At 35.8% G+C, this 23,148-nt stretch overlaps 1 protein-coding gene across 2 annotated transcripts; it reads right to left on the bottom strand.

Moving 5' to 3' along the window:
- Positions 1-3,572: 3,572 nt before the first annotated feature.
- LOC113523365 (uncharacterized) lies at positions 3,573-23,111 on the bottom strand. Of its 2 annotated transcripts, none has more exons than XM_026909308.3 (16): positions 22,753-23,111; positions 22,552-22,661; positions 19,689-19,830; positions 19,091-19,165; positions 18,061-18,183; positions 16,037-16,195; positions 15,279-15,401; positions 13,921-14,064; positions 13,107-13,445; positions 12,400-12,548; positions 11,094-11,320; positions 9,840-9,994; positions 9,200-9,340; positions 8,074-8,187; positions 6,892-7,054; positions 3,573-6,043 (listed from the first exon to the last, which is right to left on the bottom strand). In XM_026909308.3, exons 1-16 carry the CDS (start codon positions 22,831-22,833, stop codon positions 5,202-5,204), a joined length of 3,087 nt encoding a protein of 1,028 aa, XP_026765109.2. In that variant the 5' UTR covers positions 22,834-23,111; the 3' UTR covers positions 3,573-5,201. The 2 variants fall into 2 exon arrangements, with proteins under 2 accessions (XP_026765109.2, XP_026765110.2); XM_026909309.3 differs by having other exon boundaries at positions 19,689-19,827.
- Between the last annotated feature and the right edge of the window lie 37 nt (positions 23,112-23,148).

The following is a 23,148-nucleotide window of genomic DNA, read 5'->3' as shown; positions in this document are numbered from 1 at the left end:
CTAACGATTAACGATGTAAATGAACGATCCCTGTTAATGATTCCAACTTCTCCGAATAGAAACCCTGTTTAAAATATCTCTAACCCTAGCACTTTGTATGGCTGCGTATATAAAAATTATACAAAGACATAAACCCAAAATCCGTGATAGTATTTATAATATTAATTCCAAAGTTACGTAAATGGAATAAAAAAATCTTTGTTTCCAAACGAGACTAAGCGATTTTAATGTGAAATAGTTACATGACCAAAGGCTAACTACGGTTACCAACACGCCTGCCAAGCGTGACAAATACTGGTGAAACTCAAGAGGGAGGTTTATATTTAACAATAGAAAGTATTTTTTTACAACACAGAGGCAAACGAGCATGCGGCTCACCTGATGGTAAGTAACTACCGCCGCCCATGATCACCTACAACACCAATGGCATTGCAGGTGTGCTGCCGGCCTTTTAAAAAGGAATATGCTTTTCTTGAAGGTTATGTTGTCGTATCGGTTCGGAAATACTGCTGCTAGAAGTTGATTCCAAAGAGTGGTTGTGCGTGGAAGAAAGTGCATTGAAAAACGCACGGTAGAAGACCGCCACTCGTCCAGATGGTTGGGATGAAACTTTAGTTTATGGCGGGTTGTACGATGGTGAAAATCAGCAGCAGGTTAAGGCAGTTAAAGACTGGTATGAGGAATTAATAAAAAAAAAAAAATATTTTTTGACTTGTACCAATGTTTAAATATACGATAATGTTATAATTACGTAACTATGGGATGAATTATGAAAGTGTCTGATGTAAGAGATCTGTGTAAGTATACAGGCAGAACAGTATGGACACTGTTCCCTCAGTCAATACTGTGACTGGCCTGAAGACAGCTAATGATTAGCAGTAGTAAATATGATGTAATGTGCGTTTACAATACATAGTGGATATAGATAGATACTCTTTATTGTTTCCTCCAAAAGATTACAATAGTAAACTTATTATAAATATAAACAATTACAAGAAATAATCACAATGAGAAAACAATGGGCGAGCTTATCGCTAAGAGCGATCTCTTCCAGGCAACCTTTGGATGGAGAGGAGTAATTATAAAAAATAGTTTGATCGGAGGCACATGGATAGGTTTTTTTTAAATGGGTTAGAATGGAATGGTAACCCCGCCCGCGCTATCGGTGTACGCTGACGGGGCACTAGTGAGGTATGATAACTGAGGATGAAGCTCAGTTGACCTATTGTAACGGATCCGACACGAATTAATCACGATGGTTTCCAGAGGGAACCCCGTGGAGGTCAACCTGACAGGGTATATTGATAGAAAAAAGGAATTGATTCCCCTGTTACTAACAATCCCTCTCCCCCCTTGTAGATATGTTGGCACAGTCTACTTTTTACTAATTTTGGTTATTTGATTATTCAGGTATAGGCTGTTTCGATGTAACTTGATGAAAATTTAACCACGTTTTGTTAAAATTGTCACACATTATTTATAATCTCAAAATTAAATTATTTGCAAATCGAAATATGCACGCCCGGCTTACAAATTTTAGCCAATCACTGGGAATTGATTCAATCAGAACGCGCCTCATTTTATTAGAAAAAATAATAATAATAAAAAAAATTACAGACGCAATTTTTCATACAAGACATAATAGTGAAGCATGGCTAATATCAGTACCGTTCCGATATATTTTTTTTTAATGGATGAAAATGGAATGGTAACCCCGCCTGCACTAACGATGTACGCTGGCGGGACACTAGTTAGAGGTGACAGGTGAGGATGAAGCAGGTTAGTGGCCCATCGTGATGAATTAATCGAAAATTAAACATTAGCGCAGACGGGGTTACCATTCCATTATCATCCAATACAAAAAAAAAAAAATACTTTAGTACTATTACTTGCACTCTGATACTAGATGACTTTATTTTCCATATTTCGATGACGGAAAATTAGGTCATCAACTATTTCGATATCACCCATATCGGTTGGATGTCTATATTATACATTCAATTGCAGATATATAACATACTTTATTGGGGCAATATGTAGATATTGTAACGCAATATGTAGATATTGTAACGCAATATGTAGATATTGTAACGCAATATGTAGATATTGTAACGCAATATGTAGATATTGTAACGCAATATGTAGATATTGTAACGCAATATGTAGATATTGTAACGCAATATGTAGATATTGTAACGCAATATGTAGATATTGTAACGCAATATGTAGATATTGTAACGCAATATGTAGATATTGTAACTCTATATGTAGATATTGCTATATTATAACAGTATTCATGAATGCAGTACACAATAATTACCATAACTTAAGCAACAGTCTTTCGTATTTTTTAACCCCTAATTAACTACATACTAGACAATACCAAGAGATGTCATTCGGTATGTTTGTCCTACATCTTTTTAAATGAAACATTCTTATTAATAATGATATTAGGCGAAGTAGTAAGTCGTATTTGTTTAGCAAGATTTCAATATGAAGTCTTTTTATTACTTTAAGTTATTGCTACAAAGCGTTCTACTTATGTTATTTGCCGTGTGTTCCTGGCATAGAATGGGCCACGCCATCCTTACCCGTGGTCGGAAGAGGCGACTAAGGAAACTTATTGGTCGAGGGATGGGCAACAGCGTCCCTCTTAAAACATCACCAAAAGCCAAACAGCTGATTTTGATAACAATGTTCTACTTATGTTATATAGTTTAGTATTAAAAAAAGCAAACGAAAATCAGTAATAGAAATAGGTTTACAATTGGAGGACATATCACATAATATTATTAAGTGGCATAAAAAAATACCAAACACCTTTTAGAATCAATGCAAAAAGTTAAAAATTAAAATACATCTTATGTCTAAGGAATAAGGTTGTTATTACATTATAAAGTTATTTTTAATAGGTATGTTTCACGGCTCTGGATACAACTCTTTTCGAACCTCTATTAAAAGTTTATAAGAATAATATTACTATAACAATTTGTAATGTCTTCAAACATAAAATATACAAACAATTGTGTACATAAAAACAATAAATGAGTAGAAGTGACATTTATTAATTTTAAAAATAATAATTACGTAAGCGCCTTAGAAAGAGAATGCCATAAAAATGCTATAAACGTATGCACTATGAAATAATAGAATGACCTCTTTATTCGTGACACGTATAATAGTGATATGGCTATTTAATTTGAACGGATAATGTAAACGTAATGCTTTTGCTGTGACCAAATAAGCCGAGTCGTTCAAATATGAAAGCGTTGGGGAAAGGGATTGTTAGCAATGGAATTTGACAGCCCCATTGCTAGCAATATGCCCTATCGGGTCAACCTCCACGTGGTTTCCCCTGGAAACCATCGTGAACAATTCTTGTTGAATTCGTCACGATGGGCTAACTGACCTGATTCATCCTCACCTATCATCCTTCACTGGTGCCCCGCCGGTGTATACCGATAGCGCGGGTGGGGCTATTTCATTATCACCAATAAAAAATAATATATAATATATATATATATATATATATATATATATATATATATATATATATATATATATATATATATAAAAGCGTATGTAGAGCAAGACAAAACATATTTCCGATCCGCTCATACTGACGTGTTTCGCTTATAGTTGTGTCTCGTTCTATTACTGTCTTATTTGAATCGCAGGTACTATCATAAATCTATGGCTGGCACGATGACCGTCCACGTTCTGATTACTACATAGTATAAAACAAAGTCGCTGTCGCTGTCTGTCCGTCCCTATGTATACTTAAATCTTTAAAACTACGCCACGGATTTTGAAGCAGTTTTTTTAATAGAGAGAGTATTTCAAGAGAAAGGTTTATATGTATAATACATGCATAATATTGTAGAGAAACACTGATAAATTTAGAGGTTTCTAATGTGACGTGATGTAATGTGTACCCGCGCGAAGCCGGGGCGGGGGCGGGGAATAACATGTGTCCCGCTCACTCGAACGTATCGCGTGTGAGGCGTCTATTGATAAAACTATTTGTAAATGCAAACAAATATCCCAACATATACGTGGTGGGGGGAAAGGCATTGTTAGTAACGGAGACTGAGAATCCCATTGTTAGCAATATACCCAACCAGGTCGACCTCCTCGCGGTTCCCCCTGGAAACTATCATTCCTAATGAATTGATCATGATGGGCTAACTGGCCTATTTTCATTCTCATCTATCACCCTTCACTGGTGCCCCGCCAGCGTATCCCGTTAGCGCAGGCGGGGTTACCATTCCATTTTCATCCAATAAAAAAAATATATAAAACGTGTCGTGAAGGAAGAAGTATAAATGGTGGTATTAGCGCATTTATCAAAGACAATGTAATAGTGTCACTTCTACCCAATCTATTATTATGATCATTACTTCATGTTTATTCATAAAACAATAAAATATCGATACAGACAGACAAACTCTAAAATTTTATATATAAAAAAATCTGATTTCTACACCTTTATTCTTTATAATTAACATTAAAATATGAAACACTAATATTATGCAAAAAAATTAAGGTATTTTTTATTAAGTATGATTTTTGTTGAAATCAACAAATTAATATGAGACCACTATGGAAGTACACATATAAAAAATAATAAAAAAGCCCTGGAGATATCACAGAGCGCCATCTATACTCAATCCGAGTTGAGCATACACTTATCACATAAGTTTTTCTTGTATATGTATATACGTACAATAAATCGACATAATTCATATAATTTCAAGTCAATTGAAAAAAAAAAAAAATTAAACAGTTAAAATTCATAATAACTCTTTAAAGGTCGAGTTGACTAAATGTATAAAAAGACAGTATAAGAGCTAAACCATAGGACTAGGTACAATTAAATTACAATAGAAAAAAATACACAAACTTTTTCGCCAAACTAGACGAAAAAAAAAAAAAAAAAACGAAAATATGCTGTTATTTTTATACTAAATGGATGTGAAATAAATGGTAACATTGCTTACATGCCTATTTAAAACGTTCACAGTCTAACCAAGTACCTCGCGTTCAATATAAATAACTAAGTAGGTGGGACAGGCACATTGTAATGGCTTTGACGCCTACAATTTGTTCATTTACAAAAAAAAAAGTGACCAAATAAAAATTAAAACTATGCAATTATTAAAATATATTACTGAATTAGCTCAGCAATATTTCTTCTATTTTCATATAGCTGGTATGTTATAAAGTCCCGCCAGTCTTTCTAGGAAACCGTTTTCAATTGTCTCCCCGTGTAAAGAATCATTTCGAGTATCCCTCGCCGTCTCTCTATCCAAGTGCCTCATATCACCTAGGGACACCGAATTACTTACTATTGGTCCGTTATAGTCCTTACTTTTTTCTACATGGGTGAACACTTGCATCTTACCATCTGTATTTTCTGATCTAGCATATACTTGTTTATCTGAAACACTCTCGTGATCATTCTTGAACATGGGTCTTAGTACAGCAAAATCTCTCGTCTCGCTCATTCCTACGGCATCTTTGTAGTTCACTACCTGTCCGCTGTATTGTTCCTTAGCTTTGTAATTTGTCAGCGCTTCATTCTCATTGTAGACCTCTTTAAACTTATGATACTCTTCGTCTGCATGTCTCACATCAAACACTCCCATATTTGAGTATTCCCCATCCATTTTATATTGTCCGTTCTCTAACCTATGTCCTATTGTGACATTAGGTGCACCATCCTTTTTACCTTGATTCTTCTTTGTCCGCGTTTTCTTATCCACATTCCTCAGTATTGGACCCCTGGTTGTGGAGGCTACAGCTACTTTCTTCACCGTTTTGGGTACTTGCTTGTTATCACCCTCACTCGTGTTGGGAGGCTCGACTTTAACGTCCACTTTGTTCGCTGTGGCTTTCTTATCTTTTGCGTCTTTTGCCTCTTTTTTGTTCTTATGCTCTTCTATGCGATTGCGCATTTTCTCATGGATTACAAAGTGTCTCCGGAGATCGCCGGTAACACGGAAACATTTGCCACATTGACTGCACTTGTACGGTTTGTCACCTGAAAGGACATTTCATTTTAGGATTTTTTATTTTAATATTACATCTAGAATCAATAGCTTATTTTAAGAATAATTAAAAATATTATATTTACACCGTACATTAGCCAATTACAGATTCCCATGGGAATGTTAGACAAACATAAGATAGAATATAAATATGTGATCAATAGTGGAATTATTATAAGAGATTAAATAGAATATGCATATAGTAAAAACATACAAGAATAACAACTAGTGAACTACGACATGAACAACATATTTACTCTCTCTGTTCAGTGTAACTGTTGACTGGTAGAGAATGTCATCAGGCATTAAGTTCGCACTGCAGACATATTCTAATGTGTGCAAAAGTATAAGTAAATAAATATATACTTCCATTGATAATATAAAACATGTTCACCACACCCTGTGTATGACAGATAAATTCATCATCATGATCATGAGATCATGAGATCGAATACTGTAACTGATTGCGTGCACCTCTCTCTCTCTCTCTCTCTCTCTGTGTGTGTGTGTGTGTGTGTGTGTGTGTGTGTGTGTGTGTGTGTGTGTGTGTGTGTGTGTGTGTGTGTGTGTGTGTGCGCGCGCGCGCGTGTGTGTGTGTGTGTGTGTGTGTGTGTGTGTGTGTGTGTGTGTGTGTGTGTGTGTGTGTGTGTGTGTGTGTGTGTGTGTGTGTGTGTCGAGTGTCTATGTGTGTGTGTGTGTGCGCGCGTGTGTGTGTGTCCGTGTGCCCTCTCTCTCTCTCTCTCTGTGTGTGTGTGCGTGTGTGTCCGTGTGTGTATGTGTCCGTGTCCCCGCGTGTGCGCGTGTGCGCGTGTGCGCGTCCGCGCGTGGCCGCGTGCGTTACCTGTGTGCGTGCGCATGTGCGAGAGGCGGTAGTGCGAGGCGCGGAAGGTCTTGTTGCAGTAGTCGCACTTGTAGTTGCGCTCGCCGGTGTGGATGCGCCGGTGCAGGTTCAGCGAGTACTTGCGCGCGAACTCCTTCTCGCAGAACTCGCACTTGAACAGTTTCTGTGCAACCACAAACACAGGTGCATGGTTACAACATTGAACCTTTAAGTTACAAATAAATACTTATATTTATTAGAAGGAAAGATTTGATTTCTTGTTTGTAAAGCATAAACATGGAAAGTACTTAACCTATTTCAAAAACACTTTCATCAACAGAAAGCTAAATATGGGTACTATTTCATTAAAAATAAAAATCTTCTACTGTCGTTTTACCAATGGTTATCACGCTTGGTAGGTAGGTTGGCAACTGGTAGGGTAGTAGGTAATTAGGCTTTGGTAATGTTTCAAGGAAGACATTGCTATCCTTCTTCAACCATTAAGTAACGCGGTCGATGATTCGAAATTATCATGATTCACATAAATCGCGTTTATTCTCTCTCCATCTCTCTCTCTCACACACACATATAAGTTTTTTTATCTACCACTGAGGTGGCAAACAAGCATACGGCCCACCTGATGGTAAGTGGTTACCGTAGCCTATAAACACCTGCAATACCAGAGGTATACACGTGCGTTGCCGACCCTGAAGAATCCTCTTTACCCCTTTTTTGAAGAACCCCATGCTGTACTCTCTTGGGAAAACCTCGGCAGGGAGCTCATTCCACAACCTGAGTGTTCGTGGGAGGAAACATCTCTGAAACCGCGCAGTACGCGACCATTGAGACTGTAGGACATAAAGATGAACTCCCTGTGGATGGCAAACTGTACAATGGAAAAAATGGCTGTGGGCATCATATTGAACAATTCCTCTGAGCACTCCTTATTTATTTATTTTAGTCTCTTATAAACTATAATAAATAAATAATTCTTGTACTGTCAGCAGCTGATAATCTATATTGACACAAATTTACAACTGCAATATCAACTTTTGTTAAAAAAAAAATGGGCACTAGAATCATAAACAATAACTATTAAAAAAAAAAAAAAAATAAGTTTTGAATTGAATGTAAATAATTCTAACTGTGTACTGTGTACAGATTATTAGCCAGTAACGGACGAGGAACTCTCCGAGTACTCACTTGTGTGGAATGTATGGACATCTTGTGATATTTGAGCACGCTCCACTGTCGGAAGCTGCGGCCGCAGTCCTCGCACTTGTACGGCCGGTCGTCGTTGTGCACGCGTTTGTGTACCTGACGCAGATCAGGTATTACGTCACTTATCAAGCGATCAATCCATAATTCATTTGTATGAACATCAGTAACGTTAAAATTTGTTGCTTATTATAATGAGAAGCATGCTATGTGTTACCATCATTGGGAATAAAAATATTATTAAAGAGAAATACAAGAACACAAAAACTTATTATATATATATTAAAAAAAAAAATATTGTAAACAGGTTTATTTAATAAATTATATGTATTTGATATTATATATATATATATATATATATATATATATATATATATATATATATATATATATATATATATATATATATATATATATATATATATATATATATAGTAAGTAGTTTAATAAATTATTTCATGTATTTGATATTTTCACTGCATTATTCAGGTTTTTGTATTTTTTATTTATGAAAAATGATTAATTAAATATAATAAAGATAATTTCTATTCAATTCTTATATTATAATAATATTTGTCTGTAAGAGATTTATTTATTCGATAAGACAAACTTATTGTACCTTTATGTGTATATTTCAATCTGTATTTATGTTACTGTATTTCACTTGAATTATTCACTTGTCATTGTATATTTTTATTTATGGTGCAATAAAGAGTTAAATAAATAAATATAATAAAGATAATTTCTATTCAATTCTTATATTATAATAATATTTATTAATTAACAGTGCAGCCAAGTATTTATTTATTCATTAGTACAAACATATATATGTACATGGCGGACTTAATGCTGCCGGCCTTTTATATACATAAACATAAATATAATTACTAATGTATATACCTAACTTTGTCTAATTCTTTTTGTTTGAAAATTGTCACACTAATGTACACCGCTCTACCCACTGACATCGATGCTCCTTTTCACTTTGGATTCGTTGACTCTTCCAGCTTCCACTCTTTTAGAGTTAACCTCGCCTTTGTACATATGTATACATTTGTCACATTTATTATATATTTCTTGTGTAAATAAATTAATAAATAAATGAAGTCACCTTGAGTGCGCCGGGCGTGTAGAAGGTCTTGCCGCACTCCCTGCAGGCCTGCTGCTTGTCGCTGTGCGACAGCATGTGGTACATGAGGCTGTTCTTGTGGTGGAACACGCGCCCGCACTCCACGCACGAGAACGTCTTCGTCTGCACATCACACGAATCCACATATGTATTTTACAATGAAGGCATAATATTTATATAATTAAAAATTATATAACTAATAAATGTGTGGTAATATATATATATATATATATATATATATATATATATATATATATATATATATATATATATATATATATATATATATATATATATATATATATATATGAATATGAATAGGACTCTCATTTTCCGCGCTTAGCCTCTCACTTGGGCCATTGTGCGTATGAGTGGTGGCTAGTACAGCCAACCTAGCTTCGCCCAGGAGCGCAGAAGCTTCCTGGGTTCTTCGCAGACCTCACGGAGCGACCTCACCGTTCCGAGGATTTCTAAACATTGATGGGCTTCAGCTTCACATTCCAGGATTACGCGAGCAGCCGTTTCTTCGGCGTCAAAACAGCCTCGACATAGAGGGCTGTCTGTGGCTCCTATTGTGTATAAATGTTTGTTTAATGGACAATATATATATATATATATATACCTTCTTATCGACTGTCTTGGCCTGTTCTGTCGGCTTCACGTCCTCGCTGCGGTGCTCGGGCGGATTCTGCACCTCATAATTGGGCAACATATGGTTCGCATAGTTGGTGTTCAACGCTGGAGACTCCGCTTCGAGGATACGTTTTAATATTTCATCTGTTGAACATACTTATGCATTATTATCACGAGATCATAGCACTTTATGATTTTTTTTTTATGCATTTTTAACTGTGAAATATTCTATATGATGGGACCGTAATACTTGATGTCTATAGACAATAATTGAACCATAGATAGACCTTTGGTGGTATTGAAAAACTACTTTTTAGAGGTATCTAAAATCATACATAAAGAAGAAACTAGACTAGAGGGAGACTTTGTACAAAAGTCATTTGCTTGGGCACCTCTGTCATATTCGTGTTTCTACCGTGAAGCAGTTGTTTGCGTGAGGGTGTTTCGGTTTGAAGGGTGGGATATGGCGTGAATTTACTTGATACAGAGGAATAACACCTGAGTCCTCAGGAATGGCAACGTATGGGGGGTATCATATAGCGAAACAGTATACTCTGTTATGTCTATGTTATGGTTCATGTTTACAGGCGACGGTTACTATTTTCCATCAGGTGGGCCGTCAGCTTGTTTGCCATTCTAAGTTGCGTAAAAAAAAAAGAAAATCATATTTAATTTATTTAATAATAATAATAATATTTATTGTTCGTAGTACATATATTAATAAATACACTGTAAAGTATCCGTATGCTTGGCAGGAGGTACAAACTTAATTTTTGCTGGATTCATGCCAAAATTGATTGATTTTCAGTTTGCATCTACATGAGGCACCGTTTTATTATCAAATATTAATATATAATATACGACATAGGAATGTTATATCAAAAAAAATATATAAAAATAAATAGGCACATACTAATTAAAAACTAGCGTATATATATATATATGCAATTTATTTTATTTTAAACATTAGATTTTAAACCAATATCACAATGTAATTAATACCTCCTCGAGGTATTCGATAACCTCGGTCGAGGCATTCACTCAGGTTCGTGTTTGCGTTAGCTGCTCATGACTAAGGATCACGAATTGATTCCGAAACTAGTCGCGATCTTTTGATCTAATTACACGTATATTAAACCGGTAGATACTACATTAACATATAATGCGTGATTATGAAATCTTTTAAAAATAAAACTCTAAAAGAACGCTAGTAAATTGCATGTGGAGAACGTATTAAGGTTACCTTTGAAGTGGTGGTGTTCGTGCGGCTCGTGGTGGTCGTGGTGGTCGTGGTGGTGGTGCGGCTGCGCGTCGGGTGAGTAGTGCGTGTCGCGGCCGGCAGGGGGCGCGGCGGGCGCGGCGGGCGCGGCGGGCGCGGGCGTGGCGCTGTAGGCGGGCGCGGCGCGCGGGGAGGTAGCCCCTGAAGGCGGTGATTCCGCCCCCTGCGACTCGTTCGCCCCCCTCATGTACCTATTCAACCATTGCAGTTTCATTTAAGTCAAACAAACTCCTTATATTAAAATCTTATGATGATAATCTTGGGTACTTCGGTATCTTACTTAGGCATTACCGGAGGGAGACTTTGTACAAAAGTCGATTGTTCGGGTACCTCTGTCCCATTCGTGTTTCAACCGTGAAGCAGTTGTGTTTGCATGGATGTGTTTCGGTTTGAAGGGTGGGATATGGCGTTAATTTACTGGGTACAGAGGAATAACACTTGAGTACTAAGGAATGGTAACGCATGGGGGGTATCGTGGACGAAACAGTATACTCTATTGTATCCATGGTACTGCTCATGTCTATAGGCGACGGTTACCACTTTCCATCAGGTGGGCCGTCAGCTTGTTTGCCATTCTAAATTGTAGAAAAAAAAGACATCTTTGGAAACACGTCGCCGGTGCAGTGACCTAATTTGTTTATTTAAAATAGTCAATAACACGATTGATTCACCCCCTCTTCTTTCAGCCGTACGCCTTAATACAAGATTTGAGTCATGAAATCCTAGACATAAATTATTTGCTCTTCAAATTCTCAAAATCAATATTTCATACTATAACCCATATGTTAAAATGTGTCAACAATATAATGATCTTGATCATCAACCACAAGTTCATTGATATATTTTCAACATGGAGGTGCGCGAGCCATTTCGCATGAATTTTTAAAAATTTTTTTTAACCTTATTAAAATAAAGTGAGAAAATAGTGGCACACTATTTTTTTATTATCATCTCAGTCCAGTACCACTTACTACAAAATTATTAGTTACTAATAAACTGGTGCCACTGAAAACCAGCGGCATGTTTGAAAGAACATGGCATATAGCTGAGTGACACCATTTTAATGCTTATTCTTTTATCATTATTTTTTGTTTACTATTAAATATTTCTTATTATTATATGTTTTTAACGTGAAATTAAGCATTAAATAAATATTTCTTTCTTTCTTTCTATTTAAGCAAAAGAATAATTGTATGGACGACTGAACAGATCACAGTATAAACGCATAGACAAGTGAATAAGTGTAAATACTGGTAGCATTAGTACGCACCAGTGGCGCACGTGGTCCTGGTGCACGTGTCCGTTGTCGACGGTGAGGTGCGGCAGGATGTGCTCGTAGTGGTCGCCGCCCTCCTCCACCGCTACGTGGATGCCCTCCATCAGGTCCTCGGGTTCGCTGAATTCGCCCATGTCGTCCAACTGAAACGCGACTCGCTATTAGGCTGAGAACGCAAACGATACAAAAAGACCACGGCTCTATAAGCCTCATTGCTAGCAAATTAACCTATGAGGTTAATCTCCGCTTGGGATTGTTAGTAATGTCGGTCTCAGGTCGACCTCCACGCGGTTCCCCCTGAAAACTATGGTTAATTCTTGTCGAATTCATCATGATGGGCCAACTGACCTGCATTCATTCTCACCTATCATCTTCCACTGGTGCCTCCTCTGTGTATACCGATAGCACAGGCTGGGTTACCATTCCATTTTCACCCTTAATGGGTAAAAACAAAAAAATCTCCACGCGGTTTCCCCTGAAAACCATCATGGTTTATTTTTATTGAATTTGTTACAATATGGGCCAACTGACCTATTTTCATCCTCACCTATCATCCCTTAGTGGCGCCCTGCCAATGTATACCGATAGCATAGGCGAGAGTATTTCATTTTCACCCATAAAAAAAACCTATTAAATCCCCATTATTAAAAATCCCTCCCACCCATATATTAATATCAAGATAATTGGGTATTAATATTTACCTTAGCACTAGTATTGGTTTCTTTGATATGAGCATCATTCGGTTTTTGTTTCTTATACGACTTGTGGCTCTTCAAACGGTACATCTCCAGTTTATCCAATGTTTCGTACAGATCACTCTTGTCTGCCTCCGACGGGTGCACTGGAGGCTCTTTGTCCATACTCGCCATAGAATATTGCAGCTTATTGCTCGAATAGTTGAGTGTCTTATCGCTCGACGTGTACAATATGTGCTTGTCCATTGGTTGGTACATTGTTTTCGGCACTGTGTCCTCGAGCGACAGTTCCACTATAGAGTCGGGTAACGTCGCTACATTATCGACTATACACGTGTTGGTCATCTGAAATTATTCATCATATTTGTTTAATAAGTTATTTTGTTTTATACTACTTAAAATGGCAAACAAGCTGACGGCCCACCTGATGGAAAGTGGTAACCGTCGCCTATAGACATGAGCAGTACCATGGACATAACAGAGTATACTGTTTCGCCCATGATACCCCCCATGCGTTGCCATTCCTGAGGACTCAGGTGTTATTCCTCTGTATCCAGTAAATTCATGCCATATCCCATAGTTATTCATTAAGTCCATTGCTCAGCATAGGCATTCCCCATAAGGGAGGTTTTCAAACGTAGCAAATACTGGAAAAACGGATTGGCAACCGCAATTAGGATTGGATATTATATTTAGAAGAACGCTACTGCCCACCCCAAGTTTACTCAGTCGCCTGTTACCACACCCACGGGAAAGGAAGTAATTGCAGATTCTATGCTGGAACAACATGACAGCTAATGAACTATGAACATAAATTTACCTTATCGATGCCCATATCAGGTACTGGATTCTCGATTATTATGGTTGTATGGGGCTCGTAGTGTTGCTTCAAATGCTGGAAGAACTTGAGCTGATCCTCCCCATAGAATTCACCACATAACTGGCATATGAATATTGGACGCATCTAGAGCAAAAAAGAAAAATTATCTATTAAATCTTAATAATACAATAATTTTATTTATTTATTTTACATGCCAACTCTCTTACATACATAAATACAGCCAATAACGGATTTTAATAATATAAACGAAAATTATAATCCTAAAACAAGATAGGCAAGTTCTCTAACTTGTATGTGGGTGTATGCAAGTAATGTATGAATGTATGTATGAAAGAAACTATAACAATGAGTGTCCATAAAGTCAGGTTGATTAATATATAAATTAAAGAAAATCTATGTTGTTGCAAGTTCAGACATGCACAGCAATGATTAAGTAATACAATTCTATAAAAAAAAAAAATTGTAAAGAGATATAGTTAAATTATAAGGATAAAGGACGGGATAAACCCATCTACAGCAATGGCAGACAATAGGCAAGACTCATTATGGGTGCCTTAACTGGACATATTCCAATAAGGCATATACTTTACAAGATGGGTCTATCTTCGGACACACTGTGCAGACTGTGCGGGGAGAAATCGGAATCCATGAAACACGTGATGTGCAACTGTGACTCGTTAGCGAGCATGCGCATGAGTCTACTGGGAACGGCTTATCCAAAGCCAGTGGACTACAGATATCTTAAACCGCGGGATATCGTTAAGGTAACACAAAGGATCTATGAAATGATGGTATAAGGCAGGGGGAAGCACAAAAGATCCCGACGGGTCGACGTGCAACAGCTTAGCTGACCCCATATGCAAATATAAGATAAGATAGTTAAATTATGTATACAGCCTTGTTGTAGTTACATTGATTTCCCAATAATACTAAAGGGGGTTGTTGGTGTGTATAATTTGTATAATTAAGCATTTGTACAATTACACTCCATCTATGTATTCTAAGAGGGGACTTTGTACAAAAGTCGTTTGCTTGGGCATCTCTGTTTCTACCCATTCGTGGTTCTACCGTGAAGCAGTTGTGTTTGCATGGTTGTGTTTCGGTTTGAAGGGTGGGACATGGCGTGAATTTACTGGGTACAGAGGAATAACACCTGAGTCCTCAGGAATGACAACGCATGGGGGATATCATGGGCGAAACACTAAACTCTGTTATGTCCATGGTGCTGCTCATGTCTACAGGCGACGGTTACCACTTTCCATCAGGTGGACCGTCAGTTTGTTTGCCATTCTAAGTAATATAAAAAAAAGTACATAATGTCACAATTTACTAGGTACCTCGTGCGTGATATGATGCGTGTCCTCCGGCAGATGCTCCTGGTGCTGCACAGCAGACACGAAGTTATCAGGCAGTATCTCCTCCTGTTGTACCTCTTCACTGCAGTTTATCAGTACTATATCCTATGGACAAATAACATATCCTCACTTGATCTTCAAAAGGGGGTAAAGAGGTTTCACCAGAAAGAAAGAAAGAATAATTTACTTGCTCGAAATGTGGTACAAAGGTCTTAAAATGGTAACTGAACTACACATTTCGCCCTATCTAAAGGCATGCAAATTTTGTCTTAGCACATGTTAAGTAAAAGTTTATCAATTATGTATGTCCAAATAATTATTCTAAATACATATTAATTGTTACATTGAATCAGTTAATTATGTCAACATTTAAAAATAGTCGATATTATAGTTATAAAGCATTAAAATTGTACATGTCATATTATTAATATTATTACGTAAAATGCATTCTTAGTCTAATCTGCCATTCAGACTTACAAATTCTTATGTCGGCAATGCGCGCGTAATACCCCTGGTATATATATATATATATATATATATAGTTGCATAAAAAAATATATCCCACAATTCACACATAAAACAATAATTTTATAAAATTGAAACTCGCATTTTTACTTAAGAATCTTTTAAGAAACCTAGAGTATTAATTAAAAAAAAAGTCGTGAGGGTCGCAAAACGCGTGTTACAAGCTTTCTACGGCGCCTGTTTACCATCAGACGTGTCGTATAATTGACACATACCTGTTGCGGCGTACTACTGCCGTTGTTCCTCTTCAGCTTCCTAGATATCCGCTTCTTGTGTGGCAGACTCTTCTTGTTCTGCTGCTTGTGTTGAGCGGGCGACGCCCCCGCCATCTCTAATACTGGGCCGTCCGAGTCGGTCAGCATAGTATTGTCGTCCTGGTTAGAAGAAAAACAATATATAGGTAATGTAATATTCTGTTATCTTGATAAAGATATCAGCCGTTAACTGTCCACTGCTGAGTATGGACCTTCCTCCCTCCTATAAGAGGGGGGGGGGGAGCCCTTTGCTAATAGTTGCTACCTTTGGCAAGCGGGTTGGCAACCGCAGGAAAGGGGCAGAAAAGGGGGCAGAAAGGGGCGGGTGTCCTATTCTATTATATTAAAACTAGCTGGTATTAGTAAATAAGTCAATATATATATTTCTTTCATAAAATAACAACATAATAAAACTTACAGCTATGTGAGGTTACAATTTAAAACAATCTTTGTGAGAGATTGGTGTCGTGTACTAGGATAACCTGTCTTACACGGGGGGAAAGGGATCGTTAGTAATGGGCTCTAATGGACCCATTGCTAGCAATTCACCCTATCGGGTCGACCTCCACGCGGTTCCCCCTGGAAACCATCGTCGTTAATTCTAGTGGAATTCGTCACGATGGACTAATTGACCTGTTTTCATCGTCACCTATCATCCTTCACAGGTGCCCCGTCAGCGTATACCGATAGCGCGGGCGGGGTTACCATTTATTTATTCATTTATTTAACTCTTTATTGCATCATAAATAAAAATATACAATGACAAGTGAATAATTCAAGTGAAATACAGTAACATAAATACACATTAAAATATATACATAAAGGTACAAAAGGCGGTCTTATCGCTAGGGCAATCTCTTACAGACAACCTTTAGTTAAAGGAGAACAAATTTTCTATCTGGGCAGGTGGCGCAAGAGTGAATTAATAATTTTTCGTGCATAAAATACAAAAACATGTAATGCACATTCCATTATCAATCATTAAAAAAAAACCTGTCTTACAGATCACCAGGCTCCCAGCTCATTCCCAATTCTATATTATTATTGTCTTATTTTACAATAATAAATGCCGAGTTCTTGTAAATTTCACGGTAGATAACAACATAACGACCGCAGCGGTAGAATGTTTACATACACGACGATTGAAAAGAGCTTGTAAACATGTCTATTTAAATAAAGATTATTTTTCAAGATACTCTATACATTTGTGTTATTTCCGCTATTTCTTTTGGTCGGATGTTGTCAGGTCAATGAACTTACGAAACAACACTAACAACGCAAGTAAATATGTAACTGTAAACTTCCAACTAATCCACTTTGGGTGTTGCTGGAAGAGAACTCTTTTAGAGTTCATCTCACCTTTGCACATTTGTATACCTCTGTCATATTTTTTTATAAATAATTGGTGTGTACAATAGTGTTAAATAAATAAATAAATTTCAATAACACATATTAAAACTAACATGAAACATTATTTTAAACAATGAAAAACTTTCTTAAAAAAAAAATAACACTTGAAACAAAGCCTTCAAATTTTGTCATTTGAAGACTGAGGTTGGGGAAGGCCTATGTCCAGTAGTAGATATATATATATTTCTATCTACTACTGGACATAGGCCTTATATATATATATATATATATATATATATATATATATATATATATATATATATATATATATATATATATATATATATATATATAGGCCTATGTCCAGTAGTAGATAGAAACTATCTATCTACTACTGGACATAGGCCTTCCCCAACACCCATAGTCTATAGTATTTAAGAAGGATGGAGAGAGGGTGAGCTGTGACTCCCAAAATTATCTGCCCACCACAAGATCAAGAGCGGAGCTTCTGGTTATGGGCAAAGAATCGAATGAGTCTTAAAGTACCTTTTAAGGAACCCCAGAGCCACCGCCACACTGTAAACTCAGTATACTTGTAAATAAGTAAAATACTGTAAATAAAAAAAATAACTTACTTTAAGCATATTTTTCGTTTTGTTGTTGAACCAGTCTGTTTCTGGACACCTCTTCATTTCCTGTAACGGTGGCAGCGGCGGTAGTTGGGGCACATCCACCACTATCGAATCGCCTTGTTGGTCCTGGTGATGGAAACCCGTATAACTTACCAGAGGCCAGAGGGAGCCTGTACAAAATCGACTGTATGGGTACCTCTGTCTCGCTCTAACTGCCGAGCAACTTGTATATTGTTCAAAGTATTAAGAAATATGGCAAATGACATTACTGTGTACTATTCGCGAACCTGTAACTATTAGTCTACTCAATTTATTCATAAAAATTAAAAACTTAACAATTATTTTATGTAATTTAAAAGACTTCAACTTAATTATTTTACTGAACTAGTAACTATCTTGCGGATGTCTATATCACTGGGTTTTGGCTGTATGTTCAGCACCCAAACTGCGGTTAACTTAATGTTAACCCGAATGGTTAACACTAGGCTCCAGGGGGGAAAGGGATTGTTAGGAATGGGACTAGCAATATACCTTACAGGCCCCATTGCTAGCAATATACCTTATCAGGTCGACCTCCACGCGGTTCCCCCTGGAAACCATCTTGATTTCTTTTGATCTTGATGATAGTTTTTTTTATGAATTCATCACTATGCGCCAACTGACCTGACTTTTCATTCTCACCTATCATCCCTCATTGGTGCCCCGTCAGCGTATACCGTTGGCGCAGGTGGAGTTACTATTCCATTATCATCCAGTAAAAAAACACTAGACTCTGAGCAGCGATTTAGTAATTTGCCTAAAAATGCCTCGTTTAAAGGTGAAACACATGTCACAAAATGTGCGTGATTAAAATGGCAGTCGGAAATTGATGGTTCATAAAGAAGATTGTGAAATTTCTGGTAGCAATAGTGGTGTTCAATCTTCAAGTATTGGCACTCACATAAATACGAAAGGTAGAAGAATTAAATAAAATATTTTAATTAAATAACCATTTTAAATAAAACAATTTTATAAGACTTAACACAGCACTTACCAAGGTCTGTCCATTGAACAGTCTTATGGGGGCATCTAGGATCACGGAAGCATCCATATCACGTACTGAAGGTACCTACGTTTAATACAATAAAATATTTTAATATATAGAATAAAATCGGAAACACAGAGTATGACGGTTTAGTGACGCTTAAAATCAAGGTAAATAAATTGAAAGAGAAATTAGTATTTTATATTAGCTTTAACTAGTAATCCGCCCCGGCTTCGCACAGGTTCTTTACAGAAATACTTTGAAGCTTTCGATAAAATTGGTTGAGTAGTTTTTGAGTTAAATCATAACGAACAAAAAAAAATACAATGATACACAACCTAACCCCCCCCCCCCCCCCCCCGCTTCGGACACGAAGCGCGGTGTCACGGGGTGCCCACACGACCCGGTCGAATCACGGCGACACCAAATCAATTTCGAAAAAAAAAAAAACAAATCATATACTAAAAACATCCTCGAGAACTACTCTATCCATGTATGAAAACAGCATGAAAATCGGTGCAGTAACCAATGTTTTCTTTTTCTAATATTATAACAGATACATATATATGTTTCCTACAAGCTTAAATAACAGTTTACCAAACCATACCTTATGGTGTGAGGTTTGATAGTGCGACACCTTTGAATGCTGCGCCAAATGCGCCACAAGTGCTGCTAATCTCCCATCGGTATCCAGGAGCTCTTCCCCCCATGGACCGTCACCAACTTGTTCCCCCACCGACACTTGCCTGCTAAAGGAATATGTACATTTAACGCATTTACATATAGAAGTACAAAAAATGTACTGTACAAAAAATGTACTGTACAAAAAATTATGTCAGAGTAAATGCGCAGACTTTTAGAGTAGATGTCTGTTTAAAAGATAGATTATAGATTCTTTTGTTAGAAATATAGATTCTTTTGTTAAATTCATTCATGCATGTATCATTGCACATATGTATAGATTATAAGTGTACAAATCTTTGAAATTTAAAATATTACTGTAGTCTATTTATTGTATAACTAGTATTGTAGTTTTTATAAATTTTCTTAATAATAATAATATATTATGAATACGCGTGTCGTGGCGACCTTTAATTGAGGCAGCATTTTATAATGTAACCATATTATCATGAATTTTAAGTAGATATAAATGTATGCTTTGTTGGTTGTCCTTAAATAAATAAATAAATAAATATAGATTTTAGTATGATAAAGTAATAATAAACATATTTATGAGAGATGTATTTGTTCATATTGCTTTCTCTTGAGAAGTTAAAACATAGATTCAAGCTTTAAATACTGTGACATTTTTTTTTAATACAATTAAATAGAATTTGAAATTGTGTTTTTGAAAGAATTGACTCAGATGTTTTGACAATGAGACAATATCATTATAAGAATGGAAATAGGTAAAAAAAATCCAGTTGTGTTTGCATGGCTGTGTTTCAGTTTGAAGGATGGGATATGGCAGGGAATTCAATTCAATTCAATTAGATATATGTTGCATTCTACAATATTATTATATAAAAGATAGTTAGTAATTGATATAGTATATAGAATTTACATGGTACAGAGGAATAACACCTGCGTCCTCAGGAATGGCAATACATGGGGTATCATGGGTTTAAACAGTATACTCTGTTATGTCCACGGTACTGCTCATGTCTATAGACGACGGTTACCACTTTCCATCAGGTGGGCCGTCAGCTTGTTTGCCATTCTAAGTTGCATAAAAAAAATGGGAGTCATAAAAATTAGTATTATTTTGCTTGTTGGATCAAAGTGTAAAAGGATCTATTTAGTTACACAAAATGCAAATTATGATATTAAGGAAAGAATAAATATATTAATTCTACATTAGTACTAATAAAACAAACAACATAATGATACTGATAATATGTATCAATTGATTTGACTGATAAAAAATATATTTTTTAGCACTTATCATGATATGTCTCATATTATATACTATTACAAAATTAGGACAATGAAAACTTTATACTCTTAACTTGATTTTATCTCAAATTTTAAGACATAATATAATTTCCATTCTATCCTATCTCCTCTAGGTCATTTATGATCTCACTAGTGCTTGATTACTACATTAATATAAAATTGATATTTGAAAAATGTATTAAGCATAGAATAAAATAATTAACAATGATTTCAAAGGCACAATTAAAGTTATTTATGAATTAGTGATATATTTTAATTATTAGGTAGTAAATTCACAATATTTTGTCTTTATTAAAATCCCAAAAATTTACAGATTTTAGCAGGCCATATTGTACATATAAATATATAGATTAGTCATTAATTATCAGATCACCATAAAAACAAGTGAATATAATAATAAATAATGTATTCTAAACTAAACCTATTATGTTATATATTATATGTGTCATAACATACGTTATCATTGTGCTATGAGGACTACCAGATGAATGTATTACCCAAGTATTGTATGTACAATTCAATCAATCATTTTTTTTTCATTTTAATGAACAGCTTTAACTCTAGTAATATTGGGGGGAAAGGGATTGGTAGTGATGGGGTCTAATAACCCCATTACTGGCAATATACCCTCTCAGGTTGACCTCCACGCGGTTCCCCCTGGAAACCATCATGTTTAATTCTTGTCGAATTCATCATGGTGGGCCAACTAACCTGCATTCATTCTCACCTATCATCTTCCACTGGTGCCTTGTCGGTATATACCAATAGCGCGGGCAGGGTTACTAATCCATTTTCACCCATTAACTCTAGTAATATTAAGCTCATTCTTTAAAAGGTCTGTGTGTGGATGTGTGGAATTTACGATTTTAAATGTGATAATATAATTATTAATATAGAGATATTGACCATTATGGTGGTTACAATAGTTGACTTTATTACTTCCATTCAGTTAAGAATATTATAGGTAATTTTAAGATTATTTGAAATATAAAAAAAAGCCTTTAAAAAGATATTTAAGAGAGAAAATGCAGAGGTTTCTGTGTCCTCACAAGAAAATAGCATGAGTTCTTAATCTTAGTCTTAGTTATATAACTAGACAATGAGGGGTTTTAATAAAAAACGATAGAAGTCCAAACAATTATAAGGATGGTTTAGTTGATAGCAGACGGTAACTAGATGGCAATATTTAGAATTTGTCTGTTTGTTCCAGTAATATGCAAAAACAACTGAATTGAATACAGTTTTCATAGTTGTGTTTCTGAAGATCTAACTTAGAAATCTAGAATATGTTTTATCTCAATAAACTATCCAGAAATGTTCTTTTCCATTGGCTTTTATATTTCTATAATCCATGCAAATAAAATAGTAAGAAGCTAGTAAATAACATTATAACTTTCATTTGAGACATTAGTGACACATGTTATATTACTAAAATATTCACAAATCCTTAATCCAGTTTAAAATCTAATGCAAAAACAATGAATAAAAGATTACAATCAATGGATAACCCTTACCTGCACATTTGTGAAGAGGGCAAAGTTTGTGAATGCATGACAGTGACCACTCTCCCACCCCCATCATCCTGGACATTGAGGGATAGTCCATTGGCATCAACATGTACAGACTGAAATGGTTTTAGGAAAATTTACAAAACATTATTGCACTTCAAGCAACAGCAATTGTTATATAAAATATTAAAAGACTAACGCTAATACCTCGCTGGGTTGATGGGAATTTATATAGTGCGTTACAGCCTCATCCATTTTATCAACAAGTTGCGAATCCACGTATCTCATGATGAAGACTCCAATGAATACGCTGTGTTTATTTCATTCTTTACTTGGTTAGGTTGACAGCTGCTCAATTCAAGGTCACCGTTTGTTTATCTAACATTATGTCTATTATCTACATTTCCAACAATAGTATAAATCTTATGCACTAGTAATTATATATGGATATTAATAATTATCGATGAAAATAAATAACTATTTTCAATATTAGTTATTCAATAAAGCAAAAAAGTAATATAAAGAAGTAGAAGTTTTAATGTAGTAGTTTTTTTGCGTTAGAATCTAGCTTTTTCATTCAACAATTGAATGTAAGAGTTGCAT

This window comes from Galleria mellonella, unplaced genomic scaffold (genome assembly GCF_026898425.1).
Source record: "Galleria mellonella isolate WM207_F2 unplaced genomic scaffold, CSIRO_AGI_GalMel_v1 utg96, whole genome shotgun sequence".
Classification (NCBI taxonomy): Eukaryota; Metazoa; Arthropoda; class Insecta; order Lepidoptera; family Pyralidae; genus Galleria; species Galleria mellonella.
Note: the sequence above shows the minus strand (reverse complement) of the source record. Positions and strands in the feature narration are given on the sequence as shown.